Source organism: Sander lucioperca, chromosome 1 (assembly GCF_008315115.2).
Source record: "Sander lucioperca isolate FBNREF2018 chromosome 1, SLUC_FBN_1.2, whole genome shotgun sequence".
Taxonomy (NCBI): Eukaryota; Metazoa; Chordata; class Actinopteri; order Perciformes; family Percidae; genus Sander; species Sander lucioperca.
In genome coordinates, this window is record NC_050173.1 from 29,950,363 (window position 1) to 29,976,061 (window position 25,699).

Genomic DNA, 25,699 nt, shown 5'->3' on the forward strand with positions numbered 1-25,699 from the left:
TGTACGTTAAATCTAAAGCTACCGCCAGCATACAGTTAGCTTAGCTAGGCGAAAAAAGGACTGGAAGCAGCAGGAAATAGCTAGCCTGACTCTGCCCAATGGTAAAAAATAAATCTGCCTAGACCTCCAAAGCACAATCTTCTCATCTAACTATTGGCACTAAAACGAGTAAGTGCTTCCTAAAATGTCAAACAATTTCTTTAATCATACATACTAGTTGCCATGAGTGGGTATTGTCGGAAAAACAGTGAGGACATTGTGTTGTTGACAGTGAGCATTTTGTAGGATGTTCATTCTGAACATTTTGCATTGGCAGTGAAGAGCTTGCAGATTTATTTTTTTGATTTAAAAAAAGATGTAATCCAGCTAGCATTATGTTTCCTAAGTATAGATTGATATCGATTGCCACATGTCATAAAAATCCTCAGTCCTGTGTTCAGAATGTTGAAAAAAGCAGCGACACCAAGCCCTCACCGAATGTGAACCAGTGTGTGTCTTTTCAGTTGTCAGTTTGGGCAGTGATGATGCAAGAGAGGAGGGGATGCAGGAGTGTGTGTGTGTGTGTGTGTGTGTGGGGGGAGGGGGGGGGGGGGGGAGAGGTGAAGAAATGAGGTGTGGTGTAAAGAAAGAGATGAGAGGTGTAGAAGGAAGAGGAATGGAAAGGGAAGACAGGGGGGGGGGAGATATGAGCATGTGCTCAGGCACAGCCCTGTGTGTTGCCATGGTGCAGGCTCAGTCAGAGCTGCACAATAGCTTTGCTGCTCAGCTAGCTAATTACCCGCAGACAATGTTGATACGCAGGCGGACGAAGCCTTCTGGATTTCCAAGAGCTCTTTTTGAATTGCTGTACTGGCACACAAGTACAAGTAAAGGAACAATCTATTTATATGTAGTTTGTTGTATCTAACATGACGACATCATCTAAAAATGAAAAGTGAACAGCATTTCTGAACATTGTAGTGGTGCTCTGCTGTGTCAGCCGTGCCACTTGTGTAATATAAAGAGCTCTTCCAGCCCAGAGCTTCATTGTCCGCAGACTGCCGCTGCTTACTAAGAGCCTGCAGATCCTGATCAGCCTGCTTATAAAACCCAATATGGGCCATTGTGGATTAATATTCACCATTAAAATTTCCAATTATGTAATCAGACAAATCCAAGCCCTGCATATGTTGACTAGAATATCTCAGCAGGCAGGAATGAGAGAGGGGAGGGCGGTCAGAATGAGAGTAATGATGCAACATCGGCATCGTCATGCATCTAGAATTAAAGAACATTTGTATCTTTGTTTGAACGAAGATCTTAGTTGAAGAACTTAAGCCTGATAATGTTTAGTGTAACCAGGTTCAAATGAAAATCTAAAATTCAGAGTTAAAGTGTGTCTTTCAGTAGATATAGAAAAACATATTGCAATATCAAATTATCAAATCATCCATTGCATTTGGTTTCAACTTCTCAAATGTGAATGCTTGCTGTTTTTTTTAGATTTTCCTTATAGTAAGCAGAATATATTTGTGTTACGGACTGTTGGTCAGACAAAAGAAACTGTTCAAACAAACTGCGCTTTGGGAAATTTTTATTCATATTTTTGACAATGAATCAATAAATCAGGAAAATAATCATCAGATTATCCCATAATGAACATAACTAACAGACTATGATAAAACAAAAACAAGCAGCAAATCCTCATGTTTGAGAAGCTGGAACCATCAACTTTGTGCCTGACAAATGACTTACAACTACTGTTTATCTTACTGCATTCACATTGTATTTCTGTAGCCAGAGTCCATATATTCTGTCCAACAGAGCAGGTTGGTTGTGTTTTGACAGCCAGCTGGTATTAAAGGTGCAGTAAGCAATGCTGCGCGAAGATTGTTGATATTTGAACTCAACTGCCAAACAAATAGAACTCCCCTTTCAGAATCTCCTCCCCCCAGATTTATGGATGCACATTGCCATAACGACCACTTTTGTTAGTGTCTCTGCTCGTCTCGCATTGCCAGACCTTCAGGGTCTGGCTAGTCCACACAGCATTCTGGCATGGGAGAAAAAAGTGCTCCTGTTTATTGGCATTTCTTTAAACCAATCACAATCGTCTTTGGCAGCACTAAGCGCCAGACGGAGCAACAGTGCCGCTGTAAAATAGCCTTGGGAACATTGACTGTAAATATTAATGGACAAAGCATCCGGTTAGGCGAAGTTCTGCAAATGTGGAAGTGCCTTAAACCTGAATTCTATCTGAATTCCAGCAGGGGGCGACACATGCGGTTGCAAAAGGAGGTCGGTTTCTATAGAAGTCTATGAGAAAGTGATCCACTTCTCACTTGATTTATTACCTCAGTAAACATTTTCATAATGAGTTTATGGTCTCAATCGCTAGTTTTAAGTCTTCTGCAATACAGAATGATGTTCATTTTTTGAATTATGGTCTCGTTGATTTTAAAATCGGCGATAAAGCAGGGGGTGTTTTAGGGCGTGGCTATGATGTGATTGCCAGTGAAAGTGTGTAACGTAGCTCCTCCCTCACTCCTCCCTCTCGTCTAAAATCGTCACATCCGCAACCAGGATGGCTGCGCCCGTAACGGAAAACTCGATGACTCATAGCAGATCTCCACAAACCAATGGGTGTCATCACACATGGTTGGCACCTGCTCGGGAAGGAACTTGTTTTGGTGGAACATGTGTACGTTCAAAGGTTGTTTTAGTCGTGCAACAGAAAACTCAGATTGGACAGATAGTCTAGCTAGTTGTCTAGATTTACCCTGCAGAGATCTGAGGAGCCAATAACCATAGTCCTCATAAATCGACTGGAGTTTAAAATGCCAACACAAAGGAAGCAGAAGGTAACGGACATCCGGTCGAAATGAGGGACATCTGGCGAAATTTCCGGCGGCAGCTGAACAATCCTGGAAATGAAACGTTGTTGATATAGACTATGTCTCTAATGACTAAACGAAAGATGGCAGAATCTATGTTAGCTCACGTTAGGTTAGCAAACTGTCGCTACTGCTGTAAAGCCAACCTGTTGGAAGCAGCCATCACAAACAATAGCAAACGGACGAGGTTGAACTGACCTATTGAAATTCTTTGAAATCACGGAGGTTTCTGCAGCGTTGAAAAGCCTCACCGATGTCAACAAGGCTCTTCCTCCTTTCCCGGTCAACTTCTTTTTTAATGTGTATTCTTTAGTCCTTTTCCTCTTCTGCTGTTTCTCTGCAAACTCTTCTTGTTGATATCTCCCTGCCGCTGCCTCCCCCCTCTCCCCCCCGCCCCCATCACTTGCTTGCAAGCGCCACCTGTTGCTGATTGGCTGGAATAGTGTTTTGTGGCTCTTGCGCACCTTTCTTTTCAGATTTTTTTTTTTAGAAAATAGAGAGCTATAGGTGACCGTGAGGTGATATCCGCAGAATTTGACAAAAAGTGTATTGGATTAACATTGCTTACTATACCTTTAAGTGTTTCATCACATGAACCTCTGTTAAAAGTGTTTCAGCCTTAATGGTTTGAGTGTTTTCAGATCAGTGTTTGTGTCATTTCTCCAGTCCAATAAGATGGCTGCTCTAGGGGCAACCTCTAGCTCACCCAGTAGAGCGAGCAAGCGCCCCATGTAGTCCTTGGCAGCAGCGCGGGTTTGAATCCGACCTGCGGCCTTTTTCTGTGGGCCATCCCCTCTCTTGCTCCCCCTTTCCTGTCTATCCACTATCACTATCTAATTAAGTAAAAGCAAAAAAAGCGCTTTTTAAGGGATGGTGTTTCGTGCCTGAACACAACCCGAAGTGGGCAGAGAAGAAGGGCAAATCTGGACCCTCGACAGGAGGCAGATTGATTTGGCAATCGCCAAAGTGCTACAAACGTTTAAAACAATGCCCTCTTTTTTTCCCTCTGCTGTTTGGCGCTAAATACATCAGCATATGGATAAATGTGCTCATGTATTCATAACTATCACAGGGAAACTAGAGGCACGGCTCTTGTTTCTGTTGCCTCGCCCGTTGTCCTACTTACTGTATTTCTTCATCACTTTCAACACCTACACTTATTGTGAGCCAAAACTCAGGCAAGGGTAGTGAATGGAGATATGTGAATGCATGGGCGTTCCCGACTGGAGCTTATAGAACAGCGTGAAACCATGACAGGAGGATCTCTGCTGCTGTATGTGGAGACAGGCTGAGCCCCCTGGGAGGTGGGGACGAATGGTTTTCATTGGGTTTTGGGTCAAAGTTAGCCTTGTTATTTTCACTGTAGTATTTTTACAGTGGAGCTCTAAGTGCTCTGTATTTTCTGCCAGTAGTTTTATCGCTGTCTCATGATTTTGATTTGTGAAGCAGTATCAGCTGAGGAGCTGTTTATTCCTGTCCAAAATATCACAGTCACATTTAAAGAAAAAGAAAAACTATGAACAAGTGAATGAAGGCTTGTCTTGTAAAGGGCTGTAAAAGGAAATGAGAGACAAATCTCTTAGTTTTTTAAGAGATTTGCGGCTTTAGGGGAGCGTGTTTGTTACAGCGTTGGGTTCATGGAGCAGAATCACAGTCCAATGTTCCCAATTAAAAGAAACGGAAAAAGTCGGAAACGACTAATTGCAGCTCAGAAGATTGTGTTCTGGGGTGCTCGGGAAAGAAATGAGAAAAATGAAGGTGACAAAAGTGAAACACAGCAGAGAGCTCTCCTTGTAAAAGTACAGAGCATTGTGGACCATCAGGTGTGTTTTCTGGTGGTAAATTGTTTCAGATTGTTAATTTTTATGTGGATCTCTTTTAACTGTAGTGAGATACTTTTCTGAGAGCTTCGGTAGTCGATAAATTACAAGGAGAGAGTTAAGACTGATGGAGGCAGCTTAACACCTTTATTAAAGGAATAGTTCAACATTTTGGGAAATTCGCTTTCTGGCAGAGAGCTGGATGAGAAGATCGATACCACTCTGTGTGGCCGGTAAATATGAAACCTTAGCCTAGCACAAAGACTAGAAATAATGGGAAACAGCTAGCCTCTGTCTACTAACAAAATTCACCACCATCCCTAAAGCTCATTAGTTATATTATATCTTATTTGTTTAATTCATGGGGTTATTTCATAGATATACTGTATGTATATATAGATACTGCCTTTGGCTTGCCAGCTGCGTCTCTGACCATACACACACATAGAAAAAGACAGACTTTTGTGCGACTTTTTTGCTGCTTTTGGATGTTCATGCGAAATTAATGCTAAACTAAGCAACATGGTATAACATTTCACAGATGAAAAAGGTGTTTTACAATATTTTACTGTATTTTACATGTTGAATTTAATATCACAAGAGGTGACGTTAATTCTTCTTTTAAGCTAACATAAAGTTAAATGACTTTCGTGATACTGAAGTAAGCTGATGCTAGCTTGTATCAGGTAAAGTTTTTTGAATTTAAGTAATTAGTAATAAATCAGTAAGATGCTGAAAACGATGTGTGTTATTGAAGCGGATGCTCCGGGGCTGGACTGCAGTTCCTCGTGTGGCCACTTGAGGCGAGTCATTCCCCGGAGACACCCATGTTTAAAAATCTCAACTTTACAGCAGAAATTAACATGTTTACAGCCTGGTTGTACCGTACTGTTACTATCAACACAAGATACAATATTTTGGTATGAAAACTCACACTTTTAAATTTGTCCAAGTGTCCTGTATCACAAATATATGTCTGGCATTTGTAGCAAAACCAACTGCTAAAAAATGATGATTTTAAATCTGGATAGACCTCCTGCCTCAATAGACAGCAGCGGCCAATGCTGTGCTGTATACATCTATTGGGTTGTGTGCCGTACTGTTTCTTCTCTGGGAGAAGTAACTTCCTGGAGTCTCTGCTGGTTGCCTGGCAACTTCTCTCAGCCGATGACCTCGACATAACCCCTCGTAAAATGGGAAATTGTTGTTTTTTAAACTAGCTGTTTACCCTTGTTTCCAGTCTTTATGCTAAGATAACTGTCTATTGGCTGTGGTATCAATTCTCTCATCTAACTCTCTTAAGCAAATACGATGATTTTCCATTATGTCAAACTATTGCTTCAATACAATAATGTTTGCTTTGTGATTACCCAAAAGAAAACCAGTGTCACAGAATAGTTTCATGTAAAATTCACAGATGCAGTGCAATGTGTAGATAGATAAATATCTGGATGCGTTTCTTACCTGTTGGTACAGTGGTGTGGTTCATCTGGTGATGTCAAATTAAGACTGTTGGCTCAGCAACACTATCAGCATCTTCACAGCGCCACACAGCATACACACTCAAACGCAAACAAAACCAAATAACTGAAGATTAATTCAACTAAATACATCTAACAAGTTCACGATCTCCATAATGACACCACAGCAGCTGAATAATACACCCTTGTTGACTGAGGAGGCAATGTGACAGCGGAGAAAGCATCAAAATGGCAGCACTCACAGTTGTGTGTGGTTGTGCTCTGTCACCGGTACTCAGCGCAGGATCCAAAACACCAGAGAGGAACAAGCTTAGCAGCTCTCTCAGCTTAGCAACAAGGGGTAGCAACTAGTCAAGAGCTGTGAGGTAACACGCTGCGGTGACCTCTGATGTACAGGAAGCAGTGGGGGCGGGATTATGTGAAGCATACTGATGACACTCGCACATGACAGGCTTCCTTCATCATGGAGCCTCGCCACACGAATACAATTGGTAACTTTCAGGCATGGCTGTTACATTGTGATTGAGCGTCTTGGTGTTGGCTTAGTGATATGAGATAAGCCACTGATTTAAATTAGCAGCACAGTAATTGACAATGTATCTGGATACAAAAAAACAATAATGATTGATGAGGAGGGAATCATGTGTAATTATTAGCATCAATATTCGAAAGGCAGAGATGACTCAATCAGAGATATAACACTGAGATATCACATACAAACAATTTTGCTTTAAGTTCATGTCATGACCTTCATAGCAAAAAATAATACTGAACTGGGTAGTCTATTTTTTTTTTAATAAAGTAATGGTTTATATGCAACAATTTTGGTCGAGTCAATAGTACACATGCCCACGTACTGTATGTACATCAAAGTTAAAGCGCACACACACACACACACACACACACAGACTCAGACTCACTGCTATGTTCAAATCTGATCAACTGTCAGACTTATAGAAAGCCTTCTCCAGCAACACTGTGTTATGAATATTCGTTACACTAAGTACTTTTCCCTCTGTGGCTGCACTTGTGAAGGTCAAACTAGCCAGCTCTCATTTGGAGCTGCTCAGCATGACAGAGAGGTAAGCCAGAGCATGCTTTTGTAATATTACATAAAGATGAGGAGGGAGCGCTGCTGACAGCTGTGACGGACTATTAATTATGGTTTCATGAATGCGCGTCTGCGGTGTGTGTTGGGAGAGTTAGGGAGAAAGGGGGGGCAACACAGTCACAATGCTCAATCATAGTTATCAAATCCGAAAACTTTTAGCTTTAATGGGGCCATTTTATGGGTGAACTAATTAATTTCCTTGTGGCTGCCTTATTGAAATGAACGCCTGAATTCAGCTGGTGTTGTAGCAGGAGCGTAGGAGCAGTTGACCTTTACCGCTATGGGATTTTCCTTATTACATCTCGTTATTCCGCCTTTGTCCCCAACAAAGATTGCGACATTGAGTTTTGACGGCGTCTGTGAGTAAGACATCCCTCGCTGTCATGTGTTCATCCTTCTCAGCTCCATCCATCTGTAACTTCTTCTCTCACCTTGCCTCTCTCCTTCCCTCTTCCCTCCGGCACAGGGGCCCCAGCGTGAATGAGATGTTGGGTGCATGGTAATTGAGTAGGTATTGATTGGACTGCAGCGTGGCCTACAAGAGGCCAATGAGAGCCGGGGGATCAGAGCAGCACCACTGACTACGTCTCTCATTCCACATTCTGCAGGAAAACAAAAACGCAGTACTATGCTAGAGGCATCAGAAAATGAAGGAACATTACATTTTTAAATAACATAAGTATGCCTTGTTCTCCTACATGTATCTGCTATCAGCTCTGACTTAAGGCCCAGGAAGAGCTTCCTTCAGCATTGGCTGTATCATTTGACTGACTGGGTGCATCATTGGAGCGGGGCTGACTGTCATATTTCACTGAGATGTCACCACTGGAGACTGAGCTGCCATGTCGGTGTGCCTGGCCAGAGAGGAACTGATGTGGAAATGTTTGCTCAGGAGGAAGGGGTTATGCCCAGTCAGCATGCCGCCGCTGTGCACATGCTGAACCCTCTTGTTATTCCCCTCCACTCTACCTGCGACGAAGGAGAGGGTTTAAAAAAAAGTAATGCTGACGACAGGTGAAGAAGAAAGCTAAACTAAGTTAACCGACTGCTGGCTGTAGCTTCATATTCACCACACAGACATCCCTGCTCTTGACTCCATTGCAGCCATAACATCATTTTTGAGCTCATGACGTATGGATTGTTTGTGTGTGTGTGTGTGTGTGTGTGTGTGTGTGTGTGTGTGTGTGTGTGTGTGTTGTGTACAGGCAGCACTGAAGGCAGTGTGGCACATCCAACCCATGGCCAGGCATGTGTGAGCACAGAGCCGCATACACTGCAGTGAGAGCCCTGAGAGGTGAAGCAGGGGGGCGGTGGCTAAGAGGGTTTGCCGGCCAATACCGTGCAAGCACCAGTTACCATGGGAACACATTGATTATTTAACAATTTGCCCTGTACTTGCCAAGGTTCAGTGGGAGTCTTTGTGGCTTTACTGTCCTGAGGGTCTGCAGCCAAGTGAGTGTTGTATGGTGCAGTGCCACCAGGACATGATACACATCCACCGTGATACTGAGAGACAAGAGACAGACACACGCAATCTCAACTGACAGAAGAGCAAGATGATAGATTGATGAATAAAAAGCTATTATGAACAGATGGGTGAATGAGACGAGGGAGTTAGAGAAAGAAAGCACTTTAGCGAGTGAATTTTCCTCGCTCCTGGTGGTCATTCGGGACTTGTTGTAATGATCTCATGCTGTGGAAGCAGTCTGGGCTCCTTGTCATTGTGTGTTCATCAGGTCTTTGTGTCCAGTATGCTCACTTGCTTCCATGTCTCAGCCTACGTGTGTGGGTGCCCATATAGTGCCAAAGCTACTGTAACCCTGAACGCTGCATTGCAGTTGGGCAGAAGCAAATAACAACACTCTTTGAAAACATCCTTTAATGATTGAATTAAAACAAACTTTTATGGCAATCATATCCAGATTTGGTTTATTGCTTGACATATCTGACAGTCCCACACGTACTAATTAATGTGCGAACTGTATCTGGTTCGGCTCTGCTCTCTTCAAGACAATACAATAAAATAATAACAAAATAGACAAACTGTACACAAAATAAACATATTATGTATATGCCTCTCCACAGCACCTGGCTTCTTAGGAGCCCTCCAGAAAACTTTAAGTACTTTCTCCATTTTATAGTGAAGACTTTCAATCTTTCAAATGCTGCCACTCTATCCATCTCACAAGCCCACTCTTAGATTGAAGGCACCCCTTCATTCCTCCCTCCTCTTAGAATAATCTGCTTGGCTATCATTAAACTAGTTTAGACCCAGCTTCTTATGTGCTTTTCTATCCCGCTTAGGATCTCCTAGAACAAATAGCCTTGGGCTGAATGGAACCTGGCTCCCTGCAATCAGACATAGGTTATCATGTATCCCGGTCCAAAATTCCTGGACCTTGTCACGTGCTTGACCACATTATTAAGAAAAACATTACTCCTCTTGCTGCTTTAGGCACACCTGGCAAAAGCTCCAGGCATTAGTAATAGCTAGCAAGTCTTCTAGCCCCGCCTAACTAATTTGCGGATTGAGATCCAATCACAAGCGGGCAGAATGGAGATAAGAAGAATGCTTATTACCATATGTAAATGTAAAGGCCCGTGGATTGGATGTCATTATCCATATAAATCTAGAGACAGTTCATATGTTAATACCAGGTAAAAATTAGGTTGTTGTGTCTAATTCTCAGTCCTTGAAGGCTAGTCCAAGTCAAGTGACACGTCTTCAGGCATATACCAAGTATTTCAGGTCTCTGATTTCTGATCATAAAGGCATTTCAACATTTTCCTTTGAAAGCTGATAATAGTGTTTACTCAGCAGAGACTTTGTCCTTTCAATGCAGAGGCATAACAATTAAAATCCCACGCTGTTTGGCCATGTACCACCTGTCGTTCGTTGTTCGTTCTCTTTGGTCGTTCCAGGATTTTACCACATCAAGTCCTCAGTTTTGAAACTTAAGTCTGACTCAAGTCTCCAGGCTCAAGTCTACAGCTCCGGCACTGTACCCCACCTGCAACCTTTTTAGTGCCTCACCTTCTGAATCTCTTCAAGTTATCTGACCATATTTACCTGCATCACATTGACCGACAATCCCATCTCCTCCTGGGTTGACATCAATCTGTAAGAGGCTGCTTTTGTTTTCACCTCTGTGATCTTCAACCTGCCAATCCAGATACTGTAAATTTTTGTATGTCCTCTGCCCGTCCTCTGAGGGCCCATTATAGCACATAACACATAAACTTCAGTGGTGGTCAAATATTATGGTCTTTAATCAGCTGCCTTCCGCCTCTGGGTAGTTGGTTATTGTAAAGGTAAAAGCAGGTTACCAGCAGTCCCAAGGAGGGAGGGGTAATCCAGCCTAATCCGAGTTACCTGAGTAAATTGCTAAATGTTAATCAAACTCATGTTGAGATTACTCATGTTGAGATTATCTTCCATTATTCCTTTTTGTTTGCTTGTAATGTGAGATTCAGATCGAGGGATTACGCAGCACTCCCAGGCCAGGATAATACTGCTGTTTTCCACGACTGATGGGTTTATTGTCTTACAGATGGACTTGTAGGTTCAGTGATCCCATTGGGAGGCATTTGTCCACTATGATACTTATGTTCAGCACTGCAGGCTTTATACTGTAACAGGTGTGTTTTGTCACATGTGGCCTCAGTAGTGGATTCAGTAGCTTAGTCTGTCAGTCACCAAGGGACAAAAGTAACCAATGTATTCCCCTGTGTTGCCCTCAGGCTGTTCCATCACTTCTTGCTGTATGTGCTTTGGTTTTATTCACAATAGACTGTCAATAACATGGCTGATGTGGACTTTGCATTCGTAATACAGATGTTTTACTAAACCCTCTGTTATCAGTTGGGGTCTAAGATGAAGGGGTAAAAAAAGCACAAAGCATTCATGAGAAATGTGCAAACACAAGCACAGACGCGAGCATCTGTTAGCCCATATGCAGATTACAACAGAGGCCTGATTGTGCTGACTGGGGGGTGGGGGTGTGGTGGGGGGGTTGTAGCCACAGCTGTCCAGAGTCATAGCACATCACTACTGAGACCGGGTCAAATCTACAACTCCTGTTTATCTGGAGAGCAACCTTCATTACCAGGGAACTCACTCAATGAGAAGTGGAAAAATGAAATGACACCTGCACACAGCTTGTGAGGTGATGATTTTGATGAAAGGATCAGATCTTTTTAAGAGTGTGTTTCAAGCTTCCGTCTTCAGTTGCAGCCTCATTGATTGAAAACCCTTCAGTGCCTTTAAAATACTGCGCAAGTTGTGTAATAGATGTTTTAAAAAAGCCTTAAAGGTGAATTGTTCATGGAACAATTCGAGGTTGGCAATGTGATGGTTACTGTAGTGTTGGGTCATAAGATGACACCGTGCGTGAACAGATTTTGCTATGCTTTATTATACCATTATGAACAGGACTGCACTGGAATTTCATTTTCTGTATTTGCCAAAGACAGGTGTTCCAATCTTTTTATTTCAACTAAATAACAGTTTCTGAATGGATTTTAAATATACATATATGTATCACAATGTAAAATTATAAATACCATGAGGAGTGTGTCTAGAGTGCTCATTGTATAGTATATCTAGTGATATATATTGTGATAAAGTCAATTTTCTGGAAATTCTGTTGGGAATTTTACACCAATAATTATAATAACTGGATGGGATTGAGCACAGGGTGATATCGACAAACTCCTTGTGATTTTTTTAAAACAAATACCACTTTATCAATTTATAACTACAAGGACACTCAGAAAGCGCACACCTCCGCCAAGACTATGCCCTATCTCAGAATGTTAATGAAAGGTAAAAAAATAATTTGTGTGTCTGCTCTGTGATGTAATGGGTTCTTCCTTGGCCCATGCTACACCCTTCCACCAAGTTTCAATGTTTCCATAATCCTGCTGACAAACAAACAACCAAACAAACAGAAAACATAACCTCCATGGCGGGCCTAACAATATAACGTGGGGCTCACTAATGGAGCTTTTGAAACACTTTCAAAATAATTTGTAATGTGGATACAATGAAAGTATCAAGTACATAATTCTTTCTTAATTTTATTAAGATGGAACACTCAAACAATGAAAGCAAATTAAATCAGTAAACTGGAAACCAGCCTTAAAGCCCTTTAAGGAATTAAAATACATTACCATAACCAAATTCCAAATAAAAGTGAATCTTATTTTACAATATGGTATTATGTTGATTTTTGGCCAGCTCTTCATCTGTGTACATCTAATATTGTACTACATACAGGCTGTCAATCTTCGACAGATATCACTGCAGGCAGATCCACAACATACAAGCAAATGGCACAATAGCACAGTTCAAAGGTAGTCATCGTCACATATCACAGACTACTTATGTTATCATAACATAAGTAGTGTGTGATATGTGACGATTAGAGCTGTAACAATTCCACATTTTGCTGTACAATTAATTGTCTCAGAAATAATTGCGATTAACAATATAATTTTCTCTTTGAGTCAAATTTAAAAATATTTATTTATGTATTAGTTTTTCAAACAAAGTAAAGTTTTAAATGAATCCCTGGATACATATTTTGCTTATATCACTGTTATGTGACCGAGATAATGTAATAACACAGTTACACAGCCTATAAAGTGAACCTCTTTATTATCATAAAACATTGTTATTTTACTAAATTAACATACAGTTGAGGGTAGAACATTTATCCTAATCAAAAAAAAGTAACGCACCAATAATCAGCTATATAATTACAATTTGGCATATCTAAACAAAATCTACAATTACCATCAACAGTCATACCCCTTAAGCTAGCCTTAGCTAATGTTAGCAATTATTAGCGGTCAAACAAAGAAATTAGGATTACGTAAAAATATTGCGATTAGACAATTCCTTAATAATGGCAACAGGCCTAGTGACGATTCAGGAAGACGATCACAATCAACTGCTTGGACGCAGGCAGCATCTGCATATATTAAGGCATAGCCGAGGAGATGGGATTGGGTAAGGTGGGGGAGAGCAGGCGTAAGATAGGCAGCTAGTGATTTTCTACTCAGTGTCGGACCTCAGGAAGTGTAAAGTCCCCATGCAGCGTCGTCAGCATCCCCTCACCCACACAGCTCAATCAAATCAATACAAAGTAGACAGCCTGGGTGCTGAACTAGAAGATGGCCATCAAGCTGCTCGTAAACCAGCCAGTGTCTGTCCCTGCACGCTTCTGCTTCACTGTTTCCACTCTGGCAGCTTTCCTCAGAGGTCTCAGCGTTTCCGGACTCTCTGCAGGCCTTAAATGGAAAAAGAAACACCAGGTGGCACAATAGAGCTGAGCCTGAAAGTTAATTGAATTGTGTAACTAATATGTAGCACTTGTGGTTGGGTTCAACTGGGTTTTCAAGGCTGATACTGATACTATGCGTCAATATTGCCAATAGGCCATCTGCATTTTACATTTGACCCTTTCCATGTGCCCAAAGAAATACATAAAGAGTAATGTGTCTCCCATAAAATAGTATTCATGCTACAGAGGGGAGCATCTGAAATAGCATTTAGGGTCAAGAAAACGCTCAGCTGAAATCCATATACTTTTAGTTGACAACATAACTATTAAATGACTGAATGATTAAATGTGGAAAGATCAGAATGTATTTTCTTTAATAATTGACTTCAGCCAAAACAAGTTCCTTCCGAGGCTATTTTGCAGAGGCACCGTTGCTCCTTCACAAGACGATTGTGAATGTGATTGGTTTAAAGAAATGCCAATTAATCACGTTTTTAAAGCACGTTTTTCTCCTATCCCGGAATGCTGTGTGGACTAGCCAGACCCTCCTTCGCAGCGCTGTGGAGGAAGGTCTGGCAATGTGAGACTATCAATTAATCAACTAATCCTTCACATATAAAATAAAACTGACCCACTTAATTATAGAATACAATAAGACAATTTAGACATTACTTTTGTCTCTCTAGTTTTCTTGTATTACATGTAGCCTGTCATGTTAACTGAATGGTTACCGAACCATGAAATCATGCGTTTTATATGTGATACTACATGGTGTTATTTCTGTGTGTAATGAAAATGAAAAGGATGTGTGGGATAAACATATTTTCCCCAACGGCTAGAACCAGAAGCCAGTTTATTTTATGAGGTGACCGCAGGACGTCCGGCTGTGGCGGTTAATAAACAGCGGTCTCTCTGCCCCAGTCCTCATTCTCAGTCCTCACACCTTTTCAACATCCCCACACACACAGTCTCATCCCCAAGGAGATTCACCGACTGTTCCCATGGCATCCGTTCACTTTGCTCCCAAGTGATAGTGTGTGTACCGCATTATGTCTGTGTGCTGCCAGCCTCACACACTGAGATAATGTGTATCTCCTCATATTCACAGGCCAACCCTCCCCCCATCATCGTCAACGCAGACTCACTAGATGCAGGCCCTTATGTAAGTATCTGTTCTCTCTTTTTCTCTCTCTCTTTCTCTGTACAGTATATCTCTCATTCACACTCCCTCTGTGTCAACGCATGAGCTTGTGTGTGTGTGTGTGTGTGTGTGTGTGTGTGTGTGTGTGTGTGTGTGTGTATATATGAAAAGGCCTCCTCCTGGTAGCTACGTGCTGTTTGCTATGTGGACTGACATCCATTATCCTATTGACCCTGCCTGTTTGTGGTGAATGAATGTGCATTTTGCAGTTAGATTTAGTGTCACAGTGCATATGCATTTTTAGAAAGAAAGACACAGCAAATCAGAAATTGGTGGTGGTATTTTTAGTTAGTAAAACAATCTGGTGAATGTTTTTTTCTGTATATTTTCAACAATCCTATTCTCCACGGTTCTCTGTGTTCAGTTTGTACATAAGTCTACTCTGTGTTATATTGTAAGGATTTAGCTGAAACGTTTGCATGCTTCTCTTTTTTTCTTACTACATTTTTTTGAAAGTGACATAATTCAGGCTCAGGGATAAAACTAACCATTATGCTTCTTATTTTGACAGGTAAATGGCAGTGATGGGATGTACAAATATGAAGAGATCATTTTAGAGAGGGTGAGCTTTACCATTTCTTTCCACAATTTACACATTCCTCTTAAATGCATTTTCTGCATGATGGATGAATTTCTCCCCACTAGGTGGTGGTAAGCAGCTCAGTCTTCACTCATTGAGCTTAAAGAACATGAAAACCAAAGAAAATTTTAATTACTGTACATTTATAAGAATTGCATGTGATGCTGTATGAAAGTGAAGTTATAGCTGTTACATCACTGCAGTAAGAGTGTCTCAAGTGAGTATGAGCATAGAATAACGCCGGCAAGGCATAGCTTTTTACATAATCCTGATGCACATGTCATCAGCAGACAGCAGAAATGTAAAGTGCTCTCCTGTTCAATTGTTCAGCAGGCACCACTGCACTTGAGCAACGGTTCAGCTTGTAGTAGCAGAGCTATATGTTTCTGCTCTCACTATTCCACCCACATATAGATGCACCTCCAACCCCACAATAGATGCACACTATATTGCTGCCCCTTCCACTCTAAGTGGCATTTCTGCATGCAGAAAGCTTAAATAAGCTATGCGAAGTCACACTTTAAAAGGTCTGTGGGTGTGTAACATTTGGTGGTAAAGCCCAGCGTACTCCTCATAGCTCCAGAGCAGCACACTGGGAGGCCTCAGCCTCCCTCTGTCCTAATTTGTTGCGACTGTTACTCATTAATTATAGAAAATAATAAAGTGAGGTCTTTTCTCAGCTGTCTTGTTTGCTGCCTGTCTCCGTGGCCACAGCTGTCAGATGCAGCAGTGTGCCTGGACCCACTAGATCCAAATGGGCCCTGTGTCATTTCAGGGACAGGAAAGATGGGAGGTGGTAGCAGAGAGTGAGAAGATCTATATCATGCAATAGAAATGACACTCAGCTCATCTTTACTTTAGATCATAAATCCACTGTGGACACAGGGCATTTCTAACACTGATGCCTCTCTGTAGGTTGATGGAATAAGCGTGACATTTTGAATTAAGTGCCCTCTTCTAATGAAATGCATGGCATTATCATTTGTCACATGCAAGGACACACACACACACACACACACAAACACAAACACACACGTGTCCATGAAAATGGACATCGGAAATGCCTGGTGAAATCCCCAGAGTAGTTTGCATCGATCATGTGTTCCTCTGAGATACCAATACACTTAAGAGCCACATTTCACTGACCCTGAGCACACATTGGGTGCATCACTTACATCTATGTGTATGGGTGTGTGTTATTGTTTATGGTACCACACTGAAAATGCCAATCATAACCTGTGTGCAGGGGAACTCTGGCCTGGGCTTTAGCATTGCTGGAGGAATAGACAATCCCCACATTCCTGATGATCCGGGGATCTTCATCACCAAGATTATCCCTGGAGGAGCAGCTGCTATGGATGGAAGGCTGGGGTAAGTTCCCCTCCTCACCTGGTCACCCTCCCTCCCTCCCCCCTCACCTCGCTCTCTCCTTGTACTTTTTTCGAGCTCCTGTGCACCCTCTGTCCTCTCTCTAGTCTAACCTCCCTACTCTCTTCTTTAAAGCTCACCACCACTGTGTCCTGCCAGGCAGTGCTGTGTGGGAGGCAGAGTTTTTACAGCCCTCTGCCCCCAGCCTCTCTGTGTTTCCTCAAAGTTATAATTTACTGGAAAACCAAAGCCTGAAACATGCAAGAATTATGATATGAAGTGCCTTTGTATGTGCTTTGGAGGCTTCTGATTACATTGGCCATGCTAGGGTCTCTCCCTGCCTTTGTGCAGTGCTGTTAACTGTTGACGGACAGGGTAGTGTGTGTGATATATATTCAAACTTTTCCCTCCACAGGGTGAACGACTGTGTGCTGCGTGTGAACGAAGTGGACGTGTCTGAGGTGGTTCACAGTCGGGCGGTGGAAGCCCTGAAGGAGGCAGGGCCGGTAGTGAGGCTGCTGGTCCGACGGAGACAGGCACCACCGGAGACGATTCTGGAGGTCAACCTGCTGAAAGGGCCCAAAGGTCAGGGACATCCCACTTATCAAACACTAAGATAGAAATATATACGTCAGGGCACCTGGATAGCTCACCTGGTGGAGCGTGCACCCCATGAACAGAGGCTCAGGGCCCTATTTTAACGATCTATGCGCACGGCATGTAGCGCATGGCGCCGTGCGGCCTAAATGCACCTGCGCCTGCGGCCCTTTGCTGCATGTCATTCCCCCTTTCTCTCCCCTTTCGTGTCTAGGCTGTCCTATCAAATAAAGGCCTAAAATGTCAATAAAAAATTATCTTTAAAAAAATGTAATCAAAAAATAAATATATAAGTCCATTGTCACGCAAGCTTTTTGAAGATGAATGCAATAATACTGACTAACCACAATACAGAGATTAATTGACACATTTGTAGATAGGTACTTTTTCAGAGGAGGCAGCCCCAGGCCCCCAGACATGGAATATATCTAAAGGTGATACATGTATTGACTATCTGACTGTGTTTATTACTCAACCAGGGCTTGGATTCAGCATCGCTGGAGGGATCGGCAACCAACATATCCCAGGAGACAACAGCATCTATATTACCAAGATCATAGAAGGAGGAGCTGCCCAAAAAGATGGACGGCTGCAGACTGGAGACCGCCTGCTAGCTGTACGAACCTCCCTCTGACTCAGTCACATAAATCAAAATAAACCTATTTTAGATCCTCATATAGTTTGCAGGCGAAAAAACTGAAATTCAGCTATAGTTGTTAGTACTGATCACAAACACTTATTGCTTCAGCTGCACATGTACTGTATGTAATCTATGTAGATGACTGAATGTTTCTGGAACATGTTAAGTACACCACATTATCTGGTCGGTTGCCCCATCCTGTCATATTAAGCAAAGCAAGATAACACATATCAGCGTTTATGACGTTGTGCATGATCAATAATCTACCATTTGGGCCATAAGGTGGGACAATAAAAAGGCCCATCAGCTGGGCATAAGAGTAAGAAATATTACATTTGTTTAATTTGCTGCATCACTGAGCTCTCATTAATACAAAATGCATTAACAGACATGTTGCTTTACTGATCATTTTCTCGCTGTTAAAATACAAATACCAGTCAACGGTTTTTAAACACTGTATAATATAGGACATTTTGTTATTTTATTGTATTTATATTATTTTATTAGAAATGACTTACATCTGATTAGGCAAATCGTACATCATAAATGTGGTAGCTGTAGCCAGCGTACTACATGTTTTAACATGCTGTTTATATGCTTGACCCTTCCAATGCAGCAGCTTTTAATTAAGCACTAATTAGAATACGAACAATGATGTTTCTTTTTAACTAATTGCAGCAGCTTCATAAGATCATTTTTGCAAACTGCTAAATAAAAATAAATAAAAATAATAAAAAAAACACTCAAATTAATAATCCCATTGGGAACTTGACAATTAAATACAAACTCAGACATCATTGTGGCAGTCAAATGTAAGTTCACCACAGAGAAAAGGCAAAGCTCTTACTTCTCTGAGAAATGTAAAGTGTCTTACAGAGTTATTTGTTGTCTTACATTACAAAAAGGCATCAAATCAAATTCAGAGCACCTTTAGAACCTGTACCGACTGATTTTGACCTCTGTTAATGCTGCGCAGCACACCAACCTTTCACTCTGCTGTTGAAATGAACTAAAATCTCATAATACCTTCAAGCTATGATTCATTATTGTGTTGGCTGGTGTGATGGCTGGTGTGATGCGTGATGTTGTCACAGTGCAACAAAGACACACGGTGTTCCAAGTGTTGATACAAGGATTTTTTTCCTCCTTTCTCTTCTCAACAATCATCACATTCAGGTGAACAACATCGTGCTACAGGATGTGCGTCATGAGGAGGCAGTGGCTGCGCTGAAGAACACCTCCGATATGGTTTACCTCAAGGTGGCCAAGCCAGGACCTGTGCACCTCAACGACATGTACGCCCCTCCAGACTACTCCAGCAGTACGTATCTACCTCTTCTTGTTGTTACTAGTCGTGGTGCAAACACTGTCTAAGTCTATATTTTATATTCACTAATCCATAATCAGCCGGCTCCAAAACTACAAGAGGTTTATTTATATAAAATGTTTGACGTAAGATGAAGGGTGATTTAGTAAGTGTGGGTCCATTTTAGAGCATTTTGCACTGGGAATCATCTTTTTATCTTTATCAGAGATGTTGAATTTTAGTGTTGGATCACTGTTCTCTCCCCAAAACTGCTATGCCCAGACACCCACATAGTCAATGTAGTGAATGCTTGCACACACACACACATACACACACACACACACACACACACACACACACACACACACACACACACACACACACACACACACACACACACACACACACACACAATTCTACCCACAGCAACAACAAGCGCAGTTCTCTGCCTCCCACTGAGTGTGGATGGTTTCTCACATCCCACCTGCTCATGAGAGCCCACGATCTTGAGCTGCAGCTTCTCAAATTTCCACAGAATAGTGGTTTAGTATTAGAGGGAGCTATTTAGAACTTTTTGTATGTTTTACAGTAAATGTTTTCAGTTGTAAGGGTTTAAGCGAACCCTTAATGCAGACTTAACCCCACTCTGACATTATAACCCCGTGATCAGATGATCTGGATTTGAAACGCTTGTTTAATGCTCTGCTGCCTCCATCAAGAATGTAAATTCAGGGGAAAGATTGTTTTTTTTATCTTTTGAGTGCATGCACAATACACCAACTTTTTAGAATATATTTTTCCTCTTAGGTGCTAAGAGGGTTGACAGATTTAAAACAAAATCAGGTCTAGATTACTAAAACATCTCTGTTCATACATTAGTCAGTGCTAGTTGCCTATTGTGCAAAGATAAGCACAGACAGAGAACAGAGACAAGAGATGATTTTGCATGTATAAAAAGCCAAATTCCTAAATGTCATTTTGGTTATTTGAAGGGAAATTATGGTTTCACACAATCTGGGTTCTATTTTTGTAGTTTTGGCGACCATTCCTATTGCTTGCATAGTCATTGTCCTCACTAAGTTAATTGCGAAGATCTGGGAATGCGGAGACGTTGCTAAAAAGAGGGGTTAGATAAACAAACAAACAGACAGACAGCCACATACGTTTTGTACAAACACAGATTGGGCAAACTTATTTGGAAGAGAAAAGGAAGGCAGACAATTATAACTTAAACTGTTGCCATTGTTTTTCTTAATAAATTAGTTTAGATAAACTGGCTAAACTGTTACCTCTTTTACAGTTTGTCTTCGTGCTATGCAGCGTTCCTGTTGTGCCTGTGTTGTAATCATTCTTTCTTTCCCCCTATTGGCCTGGCCCTCCCCCCAGCCTTCCCCACCATGGTGGACAACCACGTCAGCCACAACTACATGGGCGCAATGGAACCCAAACCAGTGTACCCGCCGCCCCAGGTCACCCCGTCCAGGTACTCGCCAGTTCCCCGCCACATGATGGGGGAGGAAGACTTCACAAGGTAGGTTACAAACTGGTTCCTTCATAAATTACTCTCCTCGCATACATACTGTATGTATATATATATATACATATCAACTAAAGGCCTTTTTGCTCCTATAGTAGTAAGTGAAGAAACATTGTTGTGGAGCTAAATTGCAGAAGACAAAATTACAGACTTTGAATATTATTTAAAGTTTTGCATGGGTTTCTCTTTGCGTCCATTTTGTTGGTTTTTTAAAGGTGTTGTCATGGTGTGGTTCATTTTGACGATACATGAACGTACAGCAATTTGAATCGCCCTTTATGAAGTGTTTTATGAAGCAAAACAATGCTTTGTTTAAATGTTCAGCTCACCAGGGCCCTGGTGGTGCATACTGTATTATAGCTTGACAGTGTGTGGTGGCTGTGTGCTGACCAAATACTTTGCAGAGAGGCCTCTTGTCACTTTTTGTACTTGTTATGACTGTGTTTTAACCTTTGACCTCCTATCCAAGTACTGGATCAGAAGTAGAATTCATAGAGGCTTGATTGGAGTGCCCCACAAGGCCTTGAGTCATCTTAACCCACAGCTTGAGGGAAAAGGCTGTATTCTCCGTGTGTGTGTGTGTGTGTGTGTGTGTGTGTGTGTGTGTGTGTGTGTGTGTGTGTGAGAGAGAGACACTGCATGCAGGCGTTTATGCGTGTCTGTGTGCTATGGAGTGAATGTGGACGAGTGTTTGTTATGTGGCCCTGTAATGTCCTACAAGCTGTCTACATGACTTGTATGTGCATTTGTCGCATCTTTGTTGGTATGTGTGCTTTATATGTGTCCTACACTTGTCCCGTTCACTGTGATTCCTGTACCCCACAGCAGAGCTGAACCTATTTACAGTGTCATCCACAAACCTGGGGACATCAAGGTGCCCCAGGCCCTCTACAGAGGCTTCTGTCCTTCCTCTGCTCCCTTGTGCCAAGGTCCACTCCCCTTCTCTGGCAGGTACTAACCTAGTCCATCACGCCTTGCTTAGCTAACCCTCCTCTGTATAGCTTAGCATCTGGATCTGGCATCAGACAGGAGTAGGGCCAAAGCGGGACTATTGCCTCAACAGTAGTATGCTGAGCCACATTTGTGCACAAATTATACAAGCAGACGAAATAGACTGAGAGGAGAAAGATGGCAACAGACTTCTTTTAGTTTTCTGTCTCTATGTTTGCATGTAAATGTTTCCTCACCTCATGTCTTTACTGCTTTGTATGCTGTTACTTGTTACTAAGTATGTTGCTGCTTTTTATGTTTGTATGACATGACATGACAGTGTTTGACTCATATCACACTCACAGGAATTGTACTAAAAAACAAAATACTATAAAAGCAAATTGACTGTACATCTGAAATGTTTTAAAAGAAATTAGCTTAAAAAAAAAAGAATTAGCTCATTATTTCTTGCCTTTGTATATTTGTTTAGATTTTTTCCCTTTCATAATTTCAAAGGCCTGCCCCATATTCATTATTTGGTCATCAATTTTCGACTAATTTGCTCACATCTATGAATCTAAAACAATAGGGCCCTGTTTATTGCAGTTTAAAATGGAGTCGTACCTGCTCTTCACAAACACATCTCCACGGGAGTGCAGCCGAAAGGGCTTCACGCTCCCACAAGCTGCTCAATTCCATCTGTCAGGAGGCATCGACAAAACGAAGCCTCTATCTCGGGCCAAGCTACTTTCGCTGGTGGTTACTGCTAAGGACAATTAAATACATGATATTTATGGAAATGTGTTTGGCATTACCAAATGTGCAAAAGGCCTCCTGTTTGTTGATTTAGTTTAACGTTTTTGTTTCTTTTATTTATTACATTTTACCCACAGTCTTGGCCATCGTGCTTCACCTCATAGATGAATGCCCCTGTGTTTCTGTGTGTGAACCATTGCTTTTATGTAATGTGTTTGTGTTGAACGTAGCTTATATTGTGTGCCATACATGTCATATATTGTTGCCAATATGTGTTTTCCTGGGTGTGTGTGTGTGTGTGTGTGTGTGTGTGTGTGTGTGTGTGCTGTATTTGTGTGTGAGAAAGAGAGAGAGAGAGAGAGAGAGAGAGAGAGAGAGAGAGAGAGAGAGAGAGAGAGAGAGAGAGAAAGACAGATTATGGTGTTGCAGTTTGGCTGGAACTAAAGGCAGGTTGTTGTGTTAAGAAACACCCTAAAGGACAGTACAGGAGGATGGGGGGGCTGACTGGAGCCACCCAGCACAAATATTCTGCTTTGCAGTGTTGGAATGTTTTGCCTGCTGCTCTAAGTATGTAAATGCAAACACCAAGCCTGGCTGTTACCATAAATGTAATGGGGGAGTAAGAGCCTGATAATCCAGTACGGGCCTGCGGACCAGTAGCAGCAGACAGTCCTGCAGCTGTCATGATTCATCTGCACACTGGGAAAACCAGGCCGTACACTCAGGTCTTGCCCCTCTCATCACCAATGCTGCCAGCACCAATCACACACACATACTGTACACTGAGACATTTGCTCCTAATGTGCTGACACATACGGTGCACACACGGAGATACACACGCTTTAAGTGCAATGCACAATTATGACACGGACACATAGAGTACCTATTGAGTATACATCCTGCTCACCAGACAACTCGTAAATCAGCGGTGCAAATGAGAACGGCCTATACTACCATGTGTGCACCTGTTTGCCCCTAGTGGGTTTGTGTGTCATGTCCGCTGCATATTTCAGAAAACAGTGTCTCGGAGGACATCATGGCCGACAACCAACTTGATCCCAATCACAGCAGATGAGCATCCAGCTCCATCACACTGACAGGCAGATAGCAGACACCTCCCTCCAGCCCCAGCAGCTTCCTCATTGGCTCAAACCGGGAGGGGATATTTAGATGGATGCTGTAGTAAGCACAGGCTTCCACAGAAGTGGAGCAGGCTGGTTGTGAGGATTGAGTCAGAGCTTGTATCCGCCCTCTGCCCATCTGCACATCCCCCTCAGTGGTGTCATCACAGACACGTCCTCCCCCTTCTCCATCTGATATTACCCCCTTCTTGTGGAGATATGTCAGTGCTGTACATCCTTGTCTCTGTCCACATTGGACTCGATAAGAGATAAAACCTCTGTGTTTAAATATGCATGTTTGGTGTAATATACTTGTGTGCAGTGGTGACAGTCAGTGATGGACTGTACCTCGCCACAGTACAATCTTGAATATTTGTGGCTGCATGCATAAATTAACTTATCAAAATTAACCAAAGACAAATTATCAGTAGTGGCCCATAGGGGTCCATAGGGGGGGCGGCCCTTCTGGCATTTGCCCAAATTCCAGATGGCCAGTCCGTCACTGGTGACAGTAGTGTGCGCTATCACTTAACAAGCAGCTCCCCTCTGCTGGTCATATTAGATATACACAACAATGCTTCTAGTAAAGTGTCTCATTCACACACACAAACACAAAACCTTTTGACTGGTCAGCGCAAGAATTCAGAAATAAATATCGACAAAGGCTTTTACCTTTATTAAGCGTTTTTAAAAGCTGTAGAAACACAAAGGGGAGTTTGAAATATAATAAATCACAGCAGATTCAGCTTCTGCAATGTTATTCTTAGTCACAGTGAGAGGCATAAAATATCTTAAACTGTCTATCACCTTAGCAGTGAATAGATTTTTCCCTATGTCAAGTGAGACGAAAATAGCAGGCTGTGGAGAAGAGGCAGCCACAGAAAATCTATTGGTGAAATGTAAGCAGTGAAAAGAAAGACAGAGACAAAGGAGCTTTTTAATTTTATCAGTATATGCCTCTATACATAAGCTGATATGATCCATTCGGGGGAAAAGGGAGAGAGAAAGTTCTGCGAGACGTAGTGTCTGTCTGTGGAAAATGGCGTCCATCTGCAGTGTCCACCATTAATCAGCCAAGCAGAGCCAATTACTGGGCTGAGTACAGGGCAGCATGACCCACTGAACCCCACAGCCCAGATATCCATTCACAGCTTTAGGATAGAGCTGCGACCGCCTCAGCCAAAACCCAGAAGCAGACAGGGAAAATATAGCGGTGGGAGGGGGGGAGGTTTTAAATTAGAGAAGAGAGTCACAGGAGAAATGGCTGGGCAGAGAGAAAGGCTTTTTACCGCTCAGTAACTGTTTACATTCCAGGCATGGATGAAAAGGCAAAGGGGGAAGGGAGGGGAGGCAGGTCTTGTGATAGGGAGGGAGGAGGACTTGATGCCTCCATTTAAAAACTGTAGGAATTTACTCCCATTTTCCATTTAAATGGCCAGGCGATTCACATGGACAAACAGTGCATGCAGAAACACACACATGCATAGTGCTCCTATAAGATAATAAAAAAGATGCTGGCCTCACATGTCCAAATATTTCACAGTAGTCTACACATTATTTTCCTCTGAGGAAATCTAGCTTACAGCGTGCAGACAGGTCACAGAAGATGGGGGCGTTCAATCAAAGGCCTGAAAGTCAGTTCATGAGCTCCTCAGTTTGTTTACACTCAAATTAGCAAGGAGCTTCTGGGAATCTGCCTATTCTCCAGAGGGCAGAACTGACAGACAGGAATGCTGGTGTGCTGTATTGAAGAGGGGGCTGGAACCAAAGCAGCATCAGAGCAGAGACGAGGGGACAGCATGGTGTGAAAGGGGATCAAACTTGGATAACCTCCAGTTCGACACATCCGCTGAGTCCTAATGCACTTGATGTAATGCAGTCCTGGTTATTCCAGATGTGAGTAAAGGGTGATTTTGGCCTCCGTGCGTTGAATTGAACAAAGATGATTTGCATGGGAGCGTTAGGGTTAAGTGTTAAGTCTTGCCTTGCTGGTGATGATGGGGAGAGAGCGTTTGTGACAGCCCAAAGAGGAGCTGCTTCTCATCACAGCACACAAGGATGAGATAGGGAAAACCAGGCCCCGAACACAGA

The 25,699-nt window shown here is 42.3% G+C and overlaps 1 protein-coding gene and 1 long non-coding RNA gene across 9 annotated transcripts in view; one reads left to right on the forward strand and one right to left on the reverse strand.

The window, feature by feature from the left end:
• The window catches only part of dlg3 (discs, large homolog 3 (Drosophila)), a 90,159-nt gene that overhangs the window by 41,175 nt on the left and 23,285 nt on the right, over positions 1–25,699 (forward strand). For 5 of the 8 annotated variants that reach the window (XM_031302954.2, XM_031302950.2, XM_031302951.2 and 2 more), the window contains 7 exons: positions 14,681–14,734; positions 15,285–15,335; positions 16,600–16,724; positions 17,137–17,306; positions 17,798–17,934; positions 19,135–19,279; positions 20,633–20,795. In XM_031302954.2, coding sequence (XP_031158814.1) covers positions 14,681–14,734; positions 15,285–15,335; positions 16,600–16,724; positions 17,137–17,306; positions 17,798–17,934; positions 19,135–19,279; positions 20,633–20,795 — 845 coding nt within the window. Of the gene's footprint in view, positions 1–14,680; positions 14,735–15,284; positions 15,336–16,599; positions 16,725–17,136; positions 17,307–17,797; positions 17,935–19,134; positions 19,280–20,632; positions 20,796–21,626; positions 21,753–25,699 lie in introns of all 8 variants that reach the window. The other 3 variants (XM_031302953.2, XM_031302956.2, XM_031302961.2) reach the window with 2 other exon arrangements.
• LOC116052346 lies at positions 2,530–15,955 on the reverse strand. Its single transcript, XR_004105580.1, has 3 exons — positions 15,945–15,955; positions 12,272–12,277; positions 2,530–2,648 (listed from the first exon to the last, which is right to left on the reverse strand). It is a non-coding gene; the product is annotated as an uncharacterized LOC116052346 (long non-coding RNA).